This window comes from Macadamia integrifolia, unplaced genomic scaffold (assembly GCF_013358625.1).
Source record: "Macadamia integrifolia cultivar HAES 741 unplaced genomic scaffold, SCU_Mint_v3 scaffold402, whole genome shotgun sequence".
NCBI classification, from domain to species: domain Eukaryota; kingdom Viridiplantae; phylum Streptophyta; class Magnoliopsida; order Proteales; family Proteaceae; genus Macadamia; species Macadamia integrifolia.
Window position 1 is genome coordinate 255064 of NW_024870054.1, and position 20953 is coordinate 276016.

The window sequence follows — 20953 nt, forward strand, 5'->3', positions numbered from 1 at the left end:
AGGGTAGAAAGTGTAAGATATTTGATGAAATATTTCGTGCTAAAATTTTGGATGATATCTGAAAGGACCCAAATAAGTTAAAAAAGAACATGGCGACATGGCATGTAGGCTAGAATTCATCTGATTCTCAAATTGGGGGCTGAGAGCCTGGGACTTCTCAATATTTAATCTGTTTCATTAGCCTTATGATTACTCTGTACAAGTTATCTCGTCACAAAAGCAACATAAGCCAAACCTTCATCCCTTTATAAAGAGCTCGTGATCTGCAAGAGCGCAGACATGAATGATCATATTCTGATTTCACATATTCCTGAAGGCGATGAATCTTATTCCTTCGGCGCCACTGTTTCCAAGACCATGCACAAGGGTAAGCAAGCACTGAAAGTATGCTGTGCACTGACCCTTCCCACCACTCATATGCAGCAACAGAATTGATCTCATCAATGAATCTGGTGAAAGCATCTTCATACCTGCAGATGGGATTGTATCCATATCAAAAGTAAGATTTTTTAACTGATAAATGGAAGTGGCAGGATACTACAAGAATATTATACCCCCAAAAAAGGATGTAGCAAGAATATTTTATTCATAAATTTACAGGATTTAGACCATGCACATTGTGTAAATGCTTATCAAGAGACTTTACTTGGTGAAACATCCTGGACCCAATCAACCTAACTTCATAGGTTTAATGACAGGACTGTTTCATTTTTGTAAGCTAAGAAAGTTCGCTGCGAGGACCAGGATACAACTCAATTTGAAAAGAACTGACGTTTTCCCATCAACCATCTTTTGATCAACATGCGCCCCACTGCATGTATGCATTTACAGACCCATGACCACCTTTATAGTACTAAGGTCGCTTCATAAATCCTCGAGTAGATATATTCAGCTCCAGGTCATGTTGAATTGATTGCTTACACAATTTTAATTATTGCATCAGGTGGAGAATAGGGAAGATGCCATGGTTCTCTAAAGGTATTGGGACCCATAAAATACAATCTGTGCACATGGCTTTGAGTTTCTTCAGCTCTGCTGCTTCCCCTGACCTATATTTAAGCCAAAAATCACAGAAGAATGTCATATTTACCCTTATACCATCAAAAAGCTATTATATCTCTTGAAAATAGAAGCTTAATGCTAAAGAGGTTTTATTGCTACTTGAATGTAAGAAAAAAAAGGTACCTCTGCAAGTGACAGGAGATGTGGGAAATGGTGACGACTGTGATGCTCCATAGAATCACCAGTACGATATGAATAATCTGATCCAACCAACTTTATTCTCAAAGTGCTTAACAAAAGAGCTAGCAGCACCAAAATGAATGATACAACAAGTGCAAAAAGCCATGGCCCTCCAAATGTATAGATTAGCTCTTCCAGAGGTGTATAGCAATTTGGCATCCTATATTTGTCAGATGTACATTTATATGGACAACGAGGTTTGGTAACTCCTCCTGCAGTGAATAGTTAGCACACATATGAGACAAAAACGAGACACAGAGAGAGAGAGAGAGAGAGAGAGAGAGAGAGAGAGACAGAGAGAGAGACAGAGAGAAGAAATTCAATATAAAGGCCATAGAAAATACCTCGTACATAGACAAACTCTGCACGCTGGGGGAGATACTCAAGCGGGCAAGAAGTGCAAAGAAATGCCTCAGACCCATAGATATCTTTGTAAGTGCCAACAGGGCACTCCTGAAAATAAATTATATATTTCAGACCATGAACAAAATTAAGTAGGAGGTCCTCACAAGAATATCTAAGAAGAAAGAAAAAAGAGGGGGGGGGGGCGGTTGCATACATTGCAGAATGTACCATAAAGGCCTTCAGGGCATTTCTTTCCCGTAACTGTGCCCTCTCCTCCTTGGTGACCATGTCTGTCCCCAGGTCCACCACTGTAGGGGTAAAACGATTAAAAGGAAAGAATCATGTTGTTAAAATTCAAGTTCTACCAGAAAAATCTCTTTACGTTAGAAACTGAGATGTTAAATTTTACTTGAAATAAAATGAAAAGGCAAGACTGCTTTGCCAGCTTATTTATTCATGTATTTATAAGCAATAGTTGACTGCAGTACATCAAATAGAAAAGCAGTCCACAAGAATGGCTAGAGAATCATTGGAATGAACCCAATAGACATCGTAAAAGCTTTGAGCTCAAATACCAACCTTCATCGCATAAAAGGAAAATTCCCAACCCTATCCCCAAAGAAACTTTTGATCTTAGATGCCGCATAGATGAAACATAGTGTTTACTTCTCAGGGAAAGGAATCTGAAAAATCATTAGGCAATTCACCAAGATTATTTTCTGTCCAAAAGAACCAGTTGCTAATTCATTTTTGGACAGATAACAAGAGAAATTAATAAACAGAACACTATAGATAGCATACAACAACAATAAGAACCCACACACAAAATCTATTCACTCCCCCCCACCCCAAGCAAGCTAATATGCAAAAAATTTGGCCGACTGCAATCTCCATGATAGAGAAAAGTTCCCTCACAAGAACAAAGATCTGGCTTCCCTAAGAAGTGCAGCTACCTCCACGGTCCACCATCATCAGCTCGAAACCATCCAATCAAGGTTTGAAGTCTCCTTCAATTAAGAAATTTATCCGGCCCTGGATGGCTGCCTCAAGCACTTCAGTATTAGAATCAGACAAGCTAATGGAACTAGAAGCACGAGCAAAATAACTAGTCCCGAACCAACAGGTGGAAAAAAATTGGGACAAACTTCAATGTATACATTGACACTACCCTTCCCTAACAGTTCAAGTTTTTAGGTGAAACGGTAGTCTGTCGTTATAAGCTTGTGGCTGATTTATAGTGGTGCGTTAGGTTGACAGCTGGCATTTATTATAATTAGCCATAACCCATCAATCATTTTGCATGGATCCTTGCACTCGTCCTTGCTTGGAATCTCCATGTACCCGACCCTATTAAGTTGGGATAAGGTTTTGGATGTTGTTGTTTGTTGTTGGTAGTGAACATGCTATCAGCGTAGGAAGATGAAGCATTTGAACTCCTGGGAAGTGCATCGGAAGAGTCTTCCAGAAAAATCTTCTTCTCCCTCGGTGCTGCACGAAGGGAACGCCGCATAAGCTCCACATGCAAGGACCATGGGATCTTCGTCTGCACGTGCGGGGAATGTTGATGTATACATTGACGCTGCCCTTACCTAACAGTACAAGCTTTTAGATGAAACGGCAGTGGACACAAATCAAAGTCCAGGTCAAACAACATGCAGTGCTTTTTGCAATTCATCCAAACCAGACCTGGTCTAAACCAGATTTTGTCGATGATATATGTCCATTTTTGGCCCAATTTAAGCCCTACCTATCTGTTCAAACTACCTATTTAACATGTCTGTCACACAGTATAATTGTTGATTACCATACTTTATTCAAGGTTTGATATGTAGAACCAGGATTGACAAGTCAACCTAGTCCCAAAGCTGCAGGATACTCACAAAGAACAACTGCAATCGAAGTAGGACAATAGCACAAATAGATCAGACTAAAATAGAAATCAGATCTGGAACAATTAAAGCTACTGATCCCAATACTGGGGTTTCTCTGATTAGATCAGTAAACAGATGTAAAGGTCTTAACATGCACTGATATAAGCCTCAATCAATCCAATAAACATAAAATAATACCAAAGAAATCAATAGGGAACAAGACAGGTCTATCGACTTCAGATCTGGTTCCTGGAAATCTCACAAAGAGACAGAATTAGGATGATTTTCAATAAATCTCTGGATCAGATGGTCCAACAGGGATGAAATTCTAATCGACTCTCACTCACGCACATGATCACCTTCGATCCAAATTTGGGCTCAATCAGGTGGCTGGAAGGCCTTTCGGTGAATGAGTAAAGCTCAATAAAACTGAAATTTTGGGCAGAAATCACTAAGAAACAGACTGTATGAATACCTGGAAATCTGTAGTGATGTTTGAGACTTTTGAGTGATGGAACAACAGCAAGAGAAGAGGACCTCTCGGGTTTCCCACTACAGAGAGTCAACTGGATCAAACATCAGTTCCACCAGCCCTGATCAAGCACAAAACAAATCTCCATGGAGAGGCAGCAGCAGCAGCAGCATCTACGGCAATTGTTTTCTTCAAATCGTCGGCTTTTATGGAGCCGCCTTGCTTTGAATTAATAATGATAATGGGGAAGGGAATACAGCCTAGTAATTGAAAGGTTCTAAAATAGGAAACCCCACAATTGATTGCCTATTACATATGTTTCTAAAAACTGAAAATAAACACAAACTACAAAAGGAAACTAATGACTTGCTTCAATTAATAACTCAACTCCTAAAAAATAATAAAGACACAACTTAAATTGAACCCAACTAAAAAGGAAAGCAATGTAAAAGGAAACAAACTAGTTGTTAAAGAAGCTACATTGACCCTTTGTACCGTGGGGGTACAAAGGGCACGTGTGAATCGATGGCATCTCTTGGATGTCTTGGCTCCCACGATATTACTTGTCTATTTGTGCTAGGATATTATTCCATTCAAGTTTGTTTCCTATTTTGTCTTGTTTCCCAGTTAGGGTAGATCTCTATCTTCTAAGTTTCCTACTTGCTTGTAATTGTTTTTAGTTATAAATAATAAAGGCAAGGGAGACTGCTAGTCACGATTCTGTGAGCTAACAGTCTTGGTACTCTTCTGTTATTCTTCTTCTTCTTCTTCTTCTCCTTTTCTCTTGGAGATTGCTGGGTGTTAATCTTAGATGTTGTTACACTAGTTAATCCCGTATGCAACCATAAAGTCCCTAGTTTAGGCCCATAAAAGTGGCCTATTACACTCAAAGCACTTGGGATCAAAGGCCCAACATGTATGGAACCCAACCCTAAGCTTATTCCTAATAAAACAAGCTTATTTCGGTGATAAATTTGCATCATTTGAACTCAAACATAATGGTCATACTCTGTTTTGGTTACATGATTTTGGGTTTGGTCAATTTCAGGTTTGCAAAATACTGGCAAGAAGAGAGAGAGAGAGAGAGAGAGAGAGAGAGAGAGAGAGAGAAAGTAATGTAAGGCTAGGTAGGAACTACCCAACCCCAGTCAGGATCCCACAACTTTAGGTCTAAAATCAGATTTAGAACCAAAGGTCAAATCTGGATGAATAGGGAGATCTTCGATTACTCACAAACCACTACTCTGATGGAGCTCAAATTTTGATTGAATGCTTCTCTCATGGTGCTGATCAAACCCTCCAAACGGTTTTGTAACTGATTGCAGGTTTGGGAGATCTGAGAATAGCTCCCAAAATAGAAACCAGAGTTGGTCTGCAGAAACAGTTGATAGGGATGTTGGCCACAAAACTTGGGTCGAGGGAACCTTCTAGGAGCAGGAGTAACCCCCCCAAAAAGAAGATGCTGATTGGGGTTCAGGAGGGTGGAGATCTGCCCGTGGTTGATGTACCCTCAAAACCCTGACACTTGAATATCGATCTAGTCCCCTTTGCTGATCTTCAATCTGATGTAATGGATGATCTTCAGGTCTTCAAATAGTGATCAAATCACAATCTCTCAATAATAAAACAAAGGAAACAAAAGGGAAAAATAAGAAGAAAGGAAAAGAGAATTGATTGTGGGGTAGAAAAGGAGGGAGAAGAATTAGTGAATAGGCATCTCACACAACTGCATCCCACAGCACTACAGCATAAGCCATCCTTTTTGTTTAACTCAAATCTATTTTTTCATTATAATAACTGATGGGCTTTAAATAGCCTTACATTGCTTGGACACAAAGACATAACAGAAAAAAGGAAACTAACGCTGGAAATAAAACCTTCTAACTTGCTACCAAGTCAGATTAAATTAGAAACTAATAACTAATGCCTTGAAGGAAACTAACCTAAGTTACAAAATAGGAACTAACTTGACTAACTTGCTCACTAAGCAAATTAGAAACTAACTAAACTAAATTAATTAGGAAACGAAAAATAGAAGATATTGACACAAAGTACCGTTCATGTGAACAGTGTCATGTGAGTTACTGTTCAGGTGAACAGTGTTTTCTAACTCTTGTTTTTCTCCTCTTCTTCAAGCTTTGATCTACATCAGAGAGAGAGAGAGAGAGAGAGAGAGAGACCTTAAGGTCATGTCCAGTAGAGTCATTTTGCATTAGACATGACTTGAAACCAGCACGACACAAACTGTTATCGACTCTAAGCAAAACTCTGAACCAATTAAACTAGATGTAAAGTACTCATGTTATACACTTATACCTTGAAAAATCCTATTACTTATCACATCTTATTATAAAATGCAGACAAACTGGGTCAACTTGTCTGAATTGTCAAACCTGAACTGGATTTGAATTTAGACAACATTATTGTCTGGACTCTGGATCCCCATTTAACAAAGGCAAAATTGGTGGGATGGGTGAGTAAAAAAATTTCCACCCCTACTTGAACCTGCTCCCTGGTACAAGATGGATGAAAAATAAAATGATATCAAATAAATCATTTACAACACAAGTAACAAATATATAAAAGTCATCACAATAGTGTACAGGCATATACAGAGGTGCTTGCTCTAGCCTCTAAGCTGAATAAATGAAAAACTAACTCTAAGAATATGAATAACAAAAATAAAGAAACACTATTGATTAAAATTTTCAATTGAAATCGTGAACAGCATCAAGGTTGAACGAGGTTTCACATTGGCATTGCAACTATGTGAATTTTGATGAAGTACTTTATTTATTTTTATGAAATACAAGAAGCATGCATGAATACCCATCATTCAAGCAGTTTTCACATGTCTAATAATAACATTGGGCATACCTACTGTCAATCGTGCCATTAATAGTTGCAATGGGAACATATTCATCTCCAGTGGCTATCTGAGACCAATCAAAATGAATTCTCCCACCACCGCCACCGCCGCCACCAATTGGGCCACCATTTCCGCCAGTAACAGATATGGTAGAATTTTCTCCAATGGTAAGTGTTTGAAGGAACAGAAGAATCGACCCCCCAGAACCACCACCAAGCCCGCCGAACGATATTCCATTATGGTATTTTGTTTCTTTACCATAGCTTTGGCCCTCAGCCCTTAGAGATCCATAAACATCAAGCTTTAAAAGCGGCCACTGAATAGAACCCATCACTGAGAGAAAAAAATAAAGGAAAAGAGGAAAAAGCATCAAGCAGATAAAATTAAGATGCCATCATCCCATCCATCAAACAATAAATACAAACTCATCCTTCCCCAACTAAGTCCAGAAAATTGGATAGTCCAAGCAATGTAATTGTTTGCCCCAAGGTGAAAAAATATAAGAAACAACTGTACGATACTTACACTGGAGTTTTTGGAAGACACATACAGATCAATTTACCAAAAGAGCCATAGTAAATGGAAACGCCTTACCTATCATTCCTCCTCCAAAAACATGTCCATACGATTTATTTGGACCTTCAGTTCCACTTCCCAGTTCACAAGGAAGATCAGCACTTCCATAATCTTTACCCCCTTCGCATTGTCCCCCATCAGAAAATCCTGAGCCCCCCCTTCCCCCATGTCCAGCACCACCTCCAGCTCCATTTGAATAAATCCCTTTGCCAGGACCTTCTTTGCAACCTGAAGAGATGTTTAACAAGTAAGGTCATAAATTCAGAAATAATACAAAAACAATACAATCTGATAGCTACAATGATTCATGCCTGTATGGGGGTAATGCCAAACAAGAAAAGAAATAAAGCAAGAGAGAAACTAACATAAATGAGAAAGAGCTCACTGGAGTGAAAATGGGTTATTTCATTTCAACAAACGGAAGATTGGAATGCTCTGGATCACCTAATTCTGATGCGCTTATCATGCCAGTTGTGTTGATAGTGACAGTTCTTGCCCTGTGGATTTGAAGAATACTTCCCTTGACAAAGCCATTAATGGTAAGGTCCTCAACACGACAGATCTGCCAAAAATTTATGTCAATAGCAATAGGTTTGTATGCTGAATATATTGAGCTCAAAGTAGGTAGTAAACATTGTGTTTGAATGAGAAGAGTTCAAGGCCCAAACTACAAGGCTGAACAAATAGAATTACAAGTTTTACACTGATCGAAAATCCTAGCAGGTAACTGCATAAAAGCCTTTTTTGCTAATCAATCCCAAAATGTAATGCCACTACTTCAGATTCAAATATTTCAGGTTTTCAATCGTCCAGCAGCAAAGAAAAGTTTCCTAGTAAGAGCGTAGACCAAGATAACCAGAGTTCCTCAATGAAGTCAATGCACACTACTAATGGCAAAACAAATCAAAATGAAGACAACATGAGCAATGAAGCTAATTATCTGTTACATGCTATACAGTTTTATGATGGGGCTGCCTTTGATATTCTTTGTCAGTAGCATGATTAGGTTAGGACACTGCACTGTGGTAGTTTCATTAAGGACCCCTGATTTGAATTCCAATCTGAATATTAATTCTTTTGTTTTAACATTTTGAATGTGTATAACAGTATAACACAACTGTAGGATACAGAACTATTTTTTATGCTTATAAAGCATTTTAATGACGAAAACTCCCTAAATTTTCTAAAATTTTATGATTTACATTTAAAAAGAGGAAACATATAATGAAAACCTAACTTAGGAAAAATATAATGGAAAACCTAACCTAATTTGCCTTTTCCCTTCCGTAAAGTCTCTATTCCACGCCTCTCTTACTTGTTACTTTATTCTTCTTAATCACCCCTAAATATGGACACTATTCTCCTCTCCCCCACTACATAAATCTCTACCACATCCTCCTCCTCATCCAAACACCTCACCGTTGAATCTTTTATACCCAAAGTAAAATTACTAAACTTTAAATATTAGTTTCTTTAAAATACTGAAGAAGCAGCAGTAGCAGCAACCTCAGCCTATTTAGTCACTCCCCCCACCCCCTCCATTTCTCCCTTCCCCTCCCTCACCATCTCAGCAGAGACAGTTCACCAACAATTAGTTCCACAACACTTGAGAAGAGGTACTATTTCAGTCTTTCTTTAAGGGTACAAGTCAAAAGTGTATAACTTATTCTTGTCATCATCTGATGTTCATGGGTCAATCTATCTAACTTAACATAGCAGTTCAGTATTCAATTAGATTGTTAACCCAGTGGTAATATGAGTCATCTCCAGTGAATAAGATGGGTGAATACATGGTTTTAGATTCAACTGGGTCCCTGATACTACCCTGTACTATATGTTTTGCAGTATAGTAAAACAGACCAGCCTGGATCTGAACATCAAATCAAGCCAAGGCCAAAGCAGATCTAGAATATGTTCATACGTCAATCTATCTAACTTTTCATATTGCATTTTTATCGTTCATCTGTCATGTCTCATTATTAATATGTTTGGATCCATGGAGCCGACCTCATTAAGTTCGGATAAGGCTTAGTTTGTTATTGTTCACTTGTTTGTTGTTGTATCTAGAATTAAACCATCCCTGTTAAACCAGGTACAAGTTATATGATATTTGAGGTATGACCCAGTCCAGCTCATCCTATATTCACCTCTGCAGCATATACCAATGTTCTGAACATGGTATGCCCATAAATCCGTAAATAAGCCCATGTGGCAGGTCACAGGCTTAACTGTACAGGTAGGACAATCAAAACAGGTTTGAATCTAAGATGTAAAACATACACATGTATCGAACATATAATGGATTTTGCCAGGCTGAAGCTCCTTTAAGAAGCATCACAGCTGCTGAATCAGTGGAGTTTTTGGATGGACGTGTGACCACTTTGAAGGTGGATCCACTAAGAACTTTCCTCATATATATAACAACAATAACAAATTCAGCCTTATCCCAATTTAATGGGGTCGGCTACAAGGATCTGTGCAAAACAAAGTAGGGAAAACTGGGTTCCAAACAGAAAAGGAGAAATGAAGAAAAGAAGAAAATATGAAATGATAAAAGAGAAATGAAAGCAAGAGGAAAGAGGCAAAGCCCAACAGACAGCATGTCAGGAGAAACTCATCTAAATGGGGTCAGCGACATGGATCATTGCCCTCCAATAGGCTCTATCCGAGGCAAGGTTCGAAGACTCGCCGAAATCTCGTAAAATTCGGTTTTTTTATTTTTACCAAGATGAAGCATACGAAGTATAATAGTACATAATTTCGGTCATCACGATCATTTCGTTTCGAAATTTCGCTCATTTCGGCCCAAAAATGCAGTATTTCGTCAAAATTTTGGCCATCTCGATCATCTTTGTTCGCTTATTTCGCTAGTTTCGGTCACTTCAGCCATTAGCCCCTCAAAATGTCCATCAAAACACATGGGAAAATATACATCATTTCGACGATTTTGGTGGTTTTTCTGGGTATTTCAATGGTTTCAAAACCACCGAAACAAAACGAGTTCTTGAACCTTGATCCAAGGTCATACTTGGGACAAGACCTAGATTATGTATGTCATTCCTCACAACTTTTCCTATGGTCATTTTAGGTCTGCCCCTAAATCTTTTAACTCCTTCAATCATAATCAAATCACTCCACTTTACTTCCCAGGCCTCCGTTGAACATGGCCATACAACGTCAAACAACTTTCTTGGAGCTTGTCATTAATTGGGGCAACTCCCAAAATTAGCTTTAATATGTTCATTCCTTACTTTATCTTCCTAGTTTTGTTGCACATCCATCGTAACTCCTCATCTCTGCTACACATAGCTTCTCTATATGGCATTTCTTAACTGCCCAATATTCAACCCCATACATTATAGCCAGTCGTACAACAATCTTATAGAACTTCTCTTTAAGCTTTAAAGGAATACGTCGGTCATACAACACTCCGGTCGCACCTCTCCACTTCATCCATCCGATTTTAATTCTCTGTGAAACAACATCCTCTATGTCACCTTCTTTATTTATTATTGACCCTAGATAGCTAAATAACCACTTTGTGGTATCTCTCTCTCTCTCTCTCTCTCCCCTCAATCTTTACCGTGTCATTATGCCTCACAATGTGATTAAGTTACACATTACATACACCGTCTTCAATCTAATAATATTAAAGCCTCTTGATTCCAAAGTTGATCTCCACAGCTCTAACTTAGCGTTAATCCCTACTTTTGTCTCATCGATCAAAACAATATATATTGAATTAAATGGGGTTAATTTTGACATAAATCGGGTGGTGGCACAATGGCAATGCATTTCTTAGAAGTGCATTAGAGATAGGATAAGCATATTCTGGTGCATGCCAGTAACTAGGGGTGTCAATTCCTAAACCGAACCAGTAAAACAGGCCGGACCGAACCGATAACAACACAGACCGAACCGAACCGAACCGAACCGAAGCCTTATTGGTTCGGTTCGGTTTCGATTATTGCAACCCCAAAACCAAACCGAACCGCACCGAAAACCATATGAACCCGAAATCAAACCGAAACCGGCTCAAAACCCGGACCGAAACCGAAACCAAACCGGTAAGAAACCGAAACACTCCAAAATTCATTAAAAAAATCAAAATTTGCATAGTTTTGTATACATTTGTATGGAAAGTAAAATCCAAACTAGACCAAAAACCAAAACCAACCCGGTTACAAATCGATTTAAGAAACCGAAGTTTAGCAGTTCAACATTTGGTTGTTTCCTAATGGCTCCATACCGGTTTAAAAAACCGATCCAAACCGAAATGAACCTGATAAATCCAAACCGGTACCAACCCGAACCCAAACCGCACTGAATCCGACACCGATAAATCCTTAATGGGTCGGTTTCGGTCAGTTCCAAAGTCACACCAAAACCGGTGGAACAGGACCGAAACCGCACCAACCCGGACCGTTGACACCCCTACCAGTAACAGTTCAACCATCCATGTCACCGGTTCAACCCTCTGAATCAAACAGTCCAGGTCCATTGACCACATTGATGGCTTTTAAGGAATCTGAGTTATAAGACTACACACTTTGTGGCCAAGCAGCTGACTGAACTGTCTAACCAGCTAGGTCAGGTTGGGTCTCAGAGCATTCATATTCGTCTAGAAGATTTCTTCATTTATAATATTGGGGGGGGGGGGGTCTGAAAGACAGCGTGGTTCCTACGCCCAGACATAGAGGGGATGAAATGACTACCCTGCCCCTCATGAAATGCTACCCAGTTAATGCTTCTGCACATGCTTCCATTGGCCCCTGTGCTGGCACAGGCAAGCACGGGCATGCAGCCTTTCAGGGTACCCTATTCTTAAAATATTTATTAAAAGTTAACATGAATTTAGAAATATGACAGGTAATGTATTAACAAATAGAATGGTGAGAAGGAATACAGTAAATGATTCTTCTTTCTTCATCTTTTTTTTCTTTTCATAGCAAATAATCATTGAGACACAAGCCCTTGCTTCCTCATCTCTTATTTTTTTTTTCATTTTCCAGGGTAAAAAAGCTTTGATGACTACAAGAAACAAGTTTATTCACAATCAATCACATGTGATATAAGTATAGAACCCAAATCGAAACAAATGAAATATTTACTAATCTATAAGACCCAAAAGATCATTGAAACACATAAGGAAAAAAGTGACAAGAAATAACTCACAAAAATTTTGGAAGGAATAAAGAGATCTTACTTCCATATATGGGTCTTATATAACCTGTCCCTCATTTATTATATAGCCACCATAGTTTGAAATCTCGCCGAAATTTCGGTATTTCACTTTTTTTTTTTTTTTTTGGTCGAAACGAAATAAGACACGAATCAATATGTGTACCATATTTCAGTATTTTGGCTGAAATTTCGGTATCATTTTGGTATCCCGCCAAAACGACACATTCCATGCCTTATAAATACAACATTTCATTGAGACAGTCAAAATTTCGGTATCGTTTCGGTATCTCGCCGAAATTTTGACTATGTCTCGCCTATCTCGGTGGTTTCGGTTCCATTTGCATATTTTGAAGGAAAAACACTCCAACAAGCCTCTAATTAGCCACATCATCACACATTTTGACTTCCATTGGACTCCTACAAGATGATCTATACATTCAAAGCTTAGGAAAGGTAAATTTTTTTCTCCAAAACCCTTTTTTTTAAATAGTACATAGATACATGTTGGTAAAATTTTCAGAACAGTTCGACGGTTGCTGCCAAACAAAGGTGCAGCTCTAAAACAATGTCATGTTCTAATTTTTTGCATTTTTATGTTCTAAGCATGTTTATTAACCTTAAAATAAGCTACCCACCAAGTTTCAGGTCAAAATATGACCATTTGACCACCGAAACAGTCAACCGAAAAAAAAAATAGAAAAATACACCATCTCGGTGAAATCTCGCCGAAATTTTGGTATTTCGGTGTTTCTGAAACACCGAAACGAAATTTCGAACCTTGATTGCCACTGGGCAGAATACGACTCCAGAAAATGGTTAAAAGTTAAGCATTTGAGGAAAAGGTCTACTGACAGATAATATCAGAAGAAATACAATCCATGGAGAGGCTATAAAAGCAAGCCACAAAATCTGACTTTGTAGCCAATCGAAAGGGCCCCTTCTCTCTCCAACCGTCAAACGGCAGCTCATCCCTCCAAATGGGAAAAAGCAAGGTCTAAGGTAGATGTGTTTATGAACGTGCATGGAATTATGTAGATATTTATGCATGTAAGTACATATTAGCACGAATAAGTACCAAGAAAAAGAAAATATCTTACTTGGAGGGAAAAGGACAATGTACTATTCACATGGCAATCTTCAGGGGGACTCAACAAATCGATAGGGCATGTCTGACTCTCACAGCGGGATTTAGTTGCCCTAATGAAAACACATTTTAAAGAATTAAAGAATAGAAATGTGCTTTTATATATCAATATTCCAATCTACAATAGCCAATCAGAACTGATAGTGCATACTTACAAACTTCTACCAGCTTCATCATCAAATGGAGCCTGAAGCAAGGCACCTTGACCAACCTATCAGATATATATGTATAGAGACAAAGAGTTATACCCAGTCAAATGGAAGAGAAAGAAACATAACTAATAATTAATAAATCACACATTATTAAGCACAAAAGACCATAGCAGACACGAATATAAGGAATTACTGTGTTAAAATCATAGTTGTCAAGACACCTAGGCATCCAGGTGGCTTTGCCTGGACTGGCGCCCTGATCGCTAGGCCCCTTGGTGGTGTCGCCTTATATTTTTCCCTTCTCGACCACCTTGGTTTGCCAAGGTGCTGACAACCATCGTTAAAATAAAAGGGATAACTTCAGGGATGAAAGCACTGCAAATAAGTTGTTAAAGAAAAACCATACTCAAATAAAACTGTAAATTCAGATAAATTATGACCAGCTCCCCAAATAACATTTCAATGAGGGAAGATCATTACTCTTGGCTGATCAAAAGGTCTGAATTCTTCGTTGGCTCAAATTCCAGATTCAGACCTGCTAAAATTGGAAAGATGTGCTGGGGTCAACATAGCTCTAAAACTATTCTCAATAACCCTGTCAGGACTCTCTCCCAAAGGACTAAAATTGGTCTAGTTCCTCTCAATCCAAAAATCAAAGGAAGAAATACCCGGCTTACAAAACGAATCACAAAAAAACCCCAAATAACAGTACACAGAAACTCCGCCCCACCCCCTAACCTTGGGTGGGAACCAGTATTCTCATGGTCACATGCCATTTAAACTTTGTATGCTAAACTCATTAACCGTAATCATTCATGATATTCTTTTTTTTTTTTTTTCCCTTTCAGGAGAAGGTATTTCTATAGATGCTATATACTCATCATGCAGTTGTTAATTTTGTTAGTGACTCAGGTTCAGCCACTCTCACCATTCTTTGCAACAAGAAGTCAACAACAACTCAGCCTTATCCCAACCAAAGGAGATCAGCTACATGGATCCTTGCCCTCCAATCAGCTCTATTCGAGGTCATACTTGATACAAGGCCTAAGCTATGCATGTCGTTTCTCATCACTTCTCCTATGGTCATTTTAGGTCTGCCCTCCAATTAGCTCTTACCATTCTTTTGCATTATACATAATAGGTTCTCACCTTGTGGAGAAATAAGATAAGCTACAAGGAGCTTCCATGAGTCATCTCTTCTCTAGATTCTTTCACGCACAAATACAAGGTATCCAGAATATAAATTTCTATTAGTCCTTTAATATATAAGTAGCATTATTCAAGCACAGGTTGTACATTTACACATAATGAAGATCCTAATCATATGAACAAACAGACAGGGAAGTAAAATGTTGTCCAATAACTGCATCTGTAGAAAAGCTCAATCATACGCTAATGTCTTACAGTTATCTGATAAAATAATGACAGGGAAAGTCGCTGGCCTTTGATTGCATCACCATGACCAGTTAATTTCAGAAGACCTTGACCATAGACCCCCAAGTCAGCATTTGAACTCACAATGGAATTTTCCTATCAAGGAGAAGGCATAATCAGAAAACTTGTACACCAGATGCCAAAAAATAATGTAGATGTCTATATCAGTTAATAGGGATTAGTTTGAAACTAGCATACCCTGAGAACAACTAGGTTTCTAACTTCAAGAACCGAAGTAGCAACAATAGTATTCCCACCACCATCTATTTGTATTTTGGAGTTCCACATTAATAACATTTTGACAGCCATTCTGAATGCACCATACACCTTCATCGATAAGAAAAGCTATTAAAGACAACGAATAAAAAATATTTTACTAAATGCTACTTCAAATGAGGTAAATTTAAAAGTTCAACAACTAGAAGATCTGACACTTTAAAAGAGCACAAAATCTTCATATAGTATAGTATCAGAGCTAAATAGATCAGTGCCAACAGTGAGACAAAATGATGGGAAAATTGCAGAATATTAACAGAAGTTCAAGCACCAATTCTTCATAAAAATAGGAACATTGCAAAATATTAACAGAAGTTCAAGCACCAATTCTTCATATAAAATATTTTCACCCAAAAAAAATAAATAAATAAATAAAGAAGGAGCTTGATTGCTTTCAGTGAGAAAGAAGCACCAACAACATAAAGGTAAAACTCATCAGTGCAGGTACGCTGATTCCTTTTTATTTTATTTTTTATTTTTTGGGGGGAACAGGCAAGAGAGTGGGGTTGATGTCAGACTAAATTACCAAAAGGTAATCAGTCCAATTAGGATCCATCATAAAATCCAACATGCAAATCAAGTTCAGTTTCAACAGAAAACTCAGATCTGGAAAATAGGGCTGAATAAGGGAGATTTCGATTACTCACGAACCACAACTCAGATTGGAAACAAATCCAATCTTCTAGAAGCTGTCCTTGTGGCTTACGGTCCAAGACAAAACAGAAAATAGAAACTTAACTAAACTAAACCAACTAACAAACCAAGATAAGAGAGTATGCATCCAAATTACTGTTCACGTGAACAGTGTCACATGAGCAGTATTTTCAGACTTCTATTGTTGTGAGGTTCTTCAAGCTTTGATTTGCATCAGGGATTATTTGGAAGTAAGAAACTATAGAAGACGGGTGACTTAAACCAAAAGAGTAAAACGCATCAGGGTTACTAGATAAAATCTCAGAACAGGAAAAGAAAGAAGGTGATGCAGAAGTGCAGAACACAGGTCAAAACCCTATTCAGATTCGCTTTTCCTACAATAAGAAAAATAGGAAAAAATGGCAACTCTGTAAATATAACAAGGTTTGAAAGGGAGAGCGGCAATCTTGAAAGAAAACATAATTTCAAGGGCTTACTTAGGGAGACAAAGAAGGAAGGGCTCTGAATACGAATTCTAATTAAAAGTGGGGGCTAACTTGGAATAAACAAAATAAAGACAAAAGATAATAAGGATAGAAGGGGAGGGTAGACTTGGAATAAAATAAAAGGTAAGGGTAAGAAATAATAAATGATAGGAGGAGGTGTAATAAGAAAACTGGGGTAAGGGAATTAATTAATTGAATAAGGGGAAGCGAGGGGTCATCTTCTACCTTTCAATACCGCCGACCAGCGGAAGCCTCTACTGGCTTGAGTGATGTAACTCACTCATCTTTGGCCAGTTCGACCTGAGAAGTTAGGCACTACTCCGTAACATGTAGGACTCTTAAAAGCACTCGAAGAAAGAGCCACCAACAGTTCAGGGTCTTGTGTCGATAAACAGTCGCTGAAACAGGTCTGCCCGGTGGTTTAGAAACCAGATCTAAATCTGGCTTTGAAACTCACAGCAAGAAGGTTGAATGGGGAAGGGGAATCTACTGTTTGAATCACCCAGGGAAGGGGTTCCTTCGACATTAATCTCAGGGAGAAAAGAGAGGGAGAGAGATAACAAAGGCCAAGGACAGACCCTGCTGTTATCGCCAAAAACAGAGAAGGAACAATAAAGAAACAACAGATAGGAAGAAGGGATACGGAAGAGAAAGAAAAAGAGATGAGAGAGAGACGGGAGATCGCAAAAGCCACAAAGGCACTCAACCTAACTCAATTTTCTAATCCATCATCAACTATCCACCCAACAATGGGTTACAAGGTATAAATAAAAGAAAGAATCCTAACTGGACTCTAAAACGGAAACAAACTTTGAACAACTACCACTAACGTTATCCATATTTCTAAAATAAAGTTAAAGATACTATCCTCCCAAATAAAATAAATTCCTAAAATCCTACTAGACCTCAAAAACTAATTGGGCCTGGTTCACGTTTTGGTTCTCAAACAGGCTCGTCCTGGTCCAAGGAAGTGCTCGTGCATCAGAAGGTAATATGTTATTTCCTCTTAAGAGAGAGAATTGCACCTAGATCCAAAGAACCAATTAAGTAGGGTTGAGGGATGGTAAATGTTTAAAAGAAGAAAATGATACCAAATGTTGAGATGGTAAATGTTTAGGGCTTAGTTTGTTGCGCTCTAAATAAGGGTACATTAGTCATGCTTTATACTAATTGGGGGTAGTTCAGGACATGTAATTATTTTCTCATTTTATAAAATGCATAGTTCTCAACTGCTATGCTTCTTCTATTGATGATTGTTCACTTAGGTATTGCTATCTAGTATCGAAGCATAAGGCAATCAATAGCTTCTATCCCTACCGATGTTTTTGAGGGTCTACTTATGTAATGCCTCAGAAATTAGAACCTAAGAGTATGTTTTCAACCCAGGGCTATTTTGTAATTTTACACTGTAGTGGGAATTTCGTAAATTGTTGTGACTTTTTCTTTAATAACCTGATGTGTAGAGTTTAATTGCTTTGGTTCTTTTTTTATATTTGATTTGTGGACATAATAAATAATTAATGTGTTAACCTAGTGATTGTGAGTTGAGTGGGTGATAGGTTAGAGGTTCAAATTTTATCAGTCTTAAGAAAGAGGGTCATGCCAATTTAATATCTAATTAAGTTTATTTTAGTAAAAATAAGCTTTGGGATGAGTTATATATGTGTTGGGCCTTTAGTTCCAAGGATTATCTTCGTAATGTGCCACTTTAATGGACCTATAATATGGGTATGGGCTAGAAATACGAAATTAGTCGGGTAAAAATCTTTATTTCTTTATTTTACTTGTTACAAGTGTTTTGGTTGGACTAGATTAGGAATCTAAACGTTCATCATGTTTTGAGTTTATTTCCTTTGTTATTGCAGTTTCCTAGTTGATTTAGATGTCCTATTGGTTAAGGATTGGGTTACACCCTTCCTTTTTAGTGCCTAAGTCTATTTTTGAGCTTTTAATATAATTTTTAACGGGGGCAAGCATTGTACACGAATTTCGTTAGCGAAGATTACTGTTATTGCTGCTCCTCTTCATTTATGAAGAGTTCCTTGTGTTTGGTCAAGGTGACAAAATCGATGTTTAATCCAATTGATTAATCTTCTCTACAAGCTACTGTATTCTCTCATTATTATTATTGGTTATTCTCCCTATTCAATTTCTGATTTCTGCCATAAATAAGTATAATTCTTCAAGTTCTTCAATTAAGATTCCATTTTCTAGAAGGTTGTGATTGAAAGGTATTTTTCTAGACTAAGCAATTCAGCCATCCGATCAATCCAAAATTTTGAACACACGTTCATCATCTCTAGAATCTAGATTGGAACTTGATTCAAATCTGACACAATTCTGATGGTCGAACCATGAGATATTTTATTACTTCCAATTTTGCCCTTGCCTATTAATGAAATCTGTAAAATTTTGAGATCTGAATTTGTATTTCTTTAATTATTTTTAAATCTAACCATCAAATCGTGATCATCTTTTGATAATTAGTAAAGCTATCCTAGATGATGTTACAGTCCAAATTTGGGAAGCATCTAACTAACAGATTGAGAGTAATTTTAGACTTATTGAAATATGGAAATTTTATCCTAAGATAGAATTTTTCTAATTAGTCTCGCTCAACTAATCATCCTCATCTTCTAAAGGGTGATAATGCGCGTTGAGGGGGATCAATTCATAGAGTTTGACCTCCGCCTGAGAGGGTTGAATTTTTTGGTTGACTTCTTTGTTGACTTTGGGGGAAAATGGGGTATTGAGTAAGTTTTTGAATTAGGAAATTAATAGGAGGCATACCTAATTACATGTTGTGATTGACTTGAGCATTCATAACTCAGAGAGCGGAAGTAGGAGACATACATGATGAGGTAAGTGGGATTAAACCACAGGTGTGTGGTATGATTGTATGAAGTGATATCTTATATGTTTGTACTGTTGAGATATGTTGATGTATGCTTACTTGATTTGTTTTCTTTATAAATGACGTGATTATGGAGGTGATTGCAATTTGGTGAAAATGAATATTATTATGTGGCGTATATTATGAAGGTGATTTTGAGCAAAGGTGATTTTGTGAAAGGGTGACGCAATTTCCCTCACGGGATTGCCCAAATACAAGGATCAGGAAAGTACTTGACTTTGTAGATAAAACCAATTTCGAACAAAATGACAATCAGCCAGAAATTTGGGGATAACTCTCTGCTCTGATATCGGTTTGGGGTGATTCAAATTGGGAATTAAAGACAAGATGTGAGGCGACAAATTTCGTGAGATGGGAATTGTTGAGATTCTGGGTCAAAAAGGATTTAAAAGTGCTGTCAAGTTACAAGACTTACAAAGTCCAAATCTGAAAATGTCAAGTGCTTCAAAAATTCAACTCTTCTAGGTTGGGTCTTTGAGAGGGGGTGATTCAACTCTTCTAGGCTGATTGAAAGCCCAATCTCTTTAAGGATAGACGAAACACAACTTGATTTCATAAGAGAAACTCTTCAAGGTTCACAAGAAGCTTGGAGCAACTTTGAAAATTTCTTTGATTCAATTCCATTGTTTACATGCTATCTTTGGTGGCCTTTTATAGGCAAATAAAATCTTAAAATCTCAACTTCTACACCTAAGATCCTAAGGCTGAAATTACACAAGAGAATAAAAGAAAGATGATAGAGAAATCCCACTATCTTGGGTTGCTACAAAAGTTTGTATTGTCCAAGGTCTTGATGCAAGCTTCAAAGTCATGATTCTTGTTTCAAGATTGAATCTTGACATATGTCAGTTTTTTTTTTTCAATGCTAGCTCAAATGCCAAAATTGAACTCACAAATTGAGGAGTCAATAGAGTTGAGGTAAAAATCCACTAAGGATGTGAAGGGTTTAAACCCTAAGAGCTGCTACGATATCTCAATCATCGATTATATTTGAGTTTCTATGGTTGAGATTAAACATTCCTATGAATCTCATGGAGAGTTCGATCCTAGCTCAAGATGAACGCTGGCGGCATACTTAACACATGCAAGTTGGACGTGAAGTGGTGTTTCCAGTGGCGGACGGGTAAGTAATGCGTAAGAAATCAAACGAAATTAAATTAATGAAACATAAAATTAAGTAAAAAAAAGAGGTTGCCTGTATTTAGATCTAGCTTTGTATAACTTTTTCTCCACCATTCCTCTTTTTTCTTGATCTATTCATACCTATTTACTATTACTCCAATTCCTTTGCTTTCACACGCAGAGATCGATCAAGAAGATTCAACTTTTCTCCAT

General features: G+C 37.8%; 1 protein-coding gene across 4 annotated transcripts in view; it reads right to left on the reverse strand.

Annotated features, from left to right (window-relative positions):
• LOC122068501 overlaps positions 1 to 20953 on the reverse strand; it is a 69943-nt gene that overhangs the window by 18606 nt on the left and 30384 nt on the right. For all 4 annotated transcript variants that reach the window (XR_006137129.1, XM_042632379.1, XM_042632380.1 and 1 more), the window contains 12 exons: positions 15488 to 15616; positions 15260 to 15385; positions 13859 to 13914; positions 13657 to 13756; positions 7820 to 7937; positions 7394 to 7603; positions 6808 to 7132; positions 1802 to 1895; positions 1587 to 1695; positions 1186 to 1454; positions 922 to 1049; positions 236 to 470 (listed from right to left, as the gene is read on the reverse strand). Coding sequence is in view for 3 of the 4 variants with exons in the window: in XM_042632379.1 (XP_042488313.1) it covers positions 236 to 470; positions 922 to 1049; positions 1186 to 1454; positions 1587 to 1695; positions 1802 to 1895; positions 6808 to 7132; positions 7394 to 7603; positions 7820 to 7937; positions 13657 to 13756; positions 13859 to 13914; positions 15260 to 15385; positions 15488 to 15616 (1899 nt within the window). In the remaining variant the exon portion in view is untranslated. The remainder of the gene's footprint in view (positions 1 to 235; positions 471 to 921; positions 1050 to 1185; positions 1455 to 1586; positions 1696 to 1801; positions 1896 to 6807; positions 7133 to 7393; positions 7604 to 7819; positions 7938 to 13656; positions 13757 to 13858; positions 13915 to 15259; positions 15386 to 15487; positions 15617 to 20953) is intronic.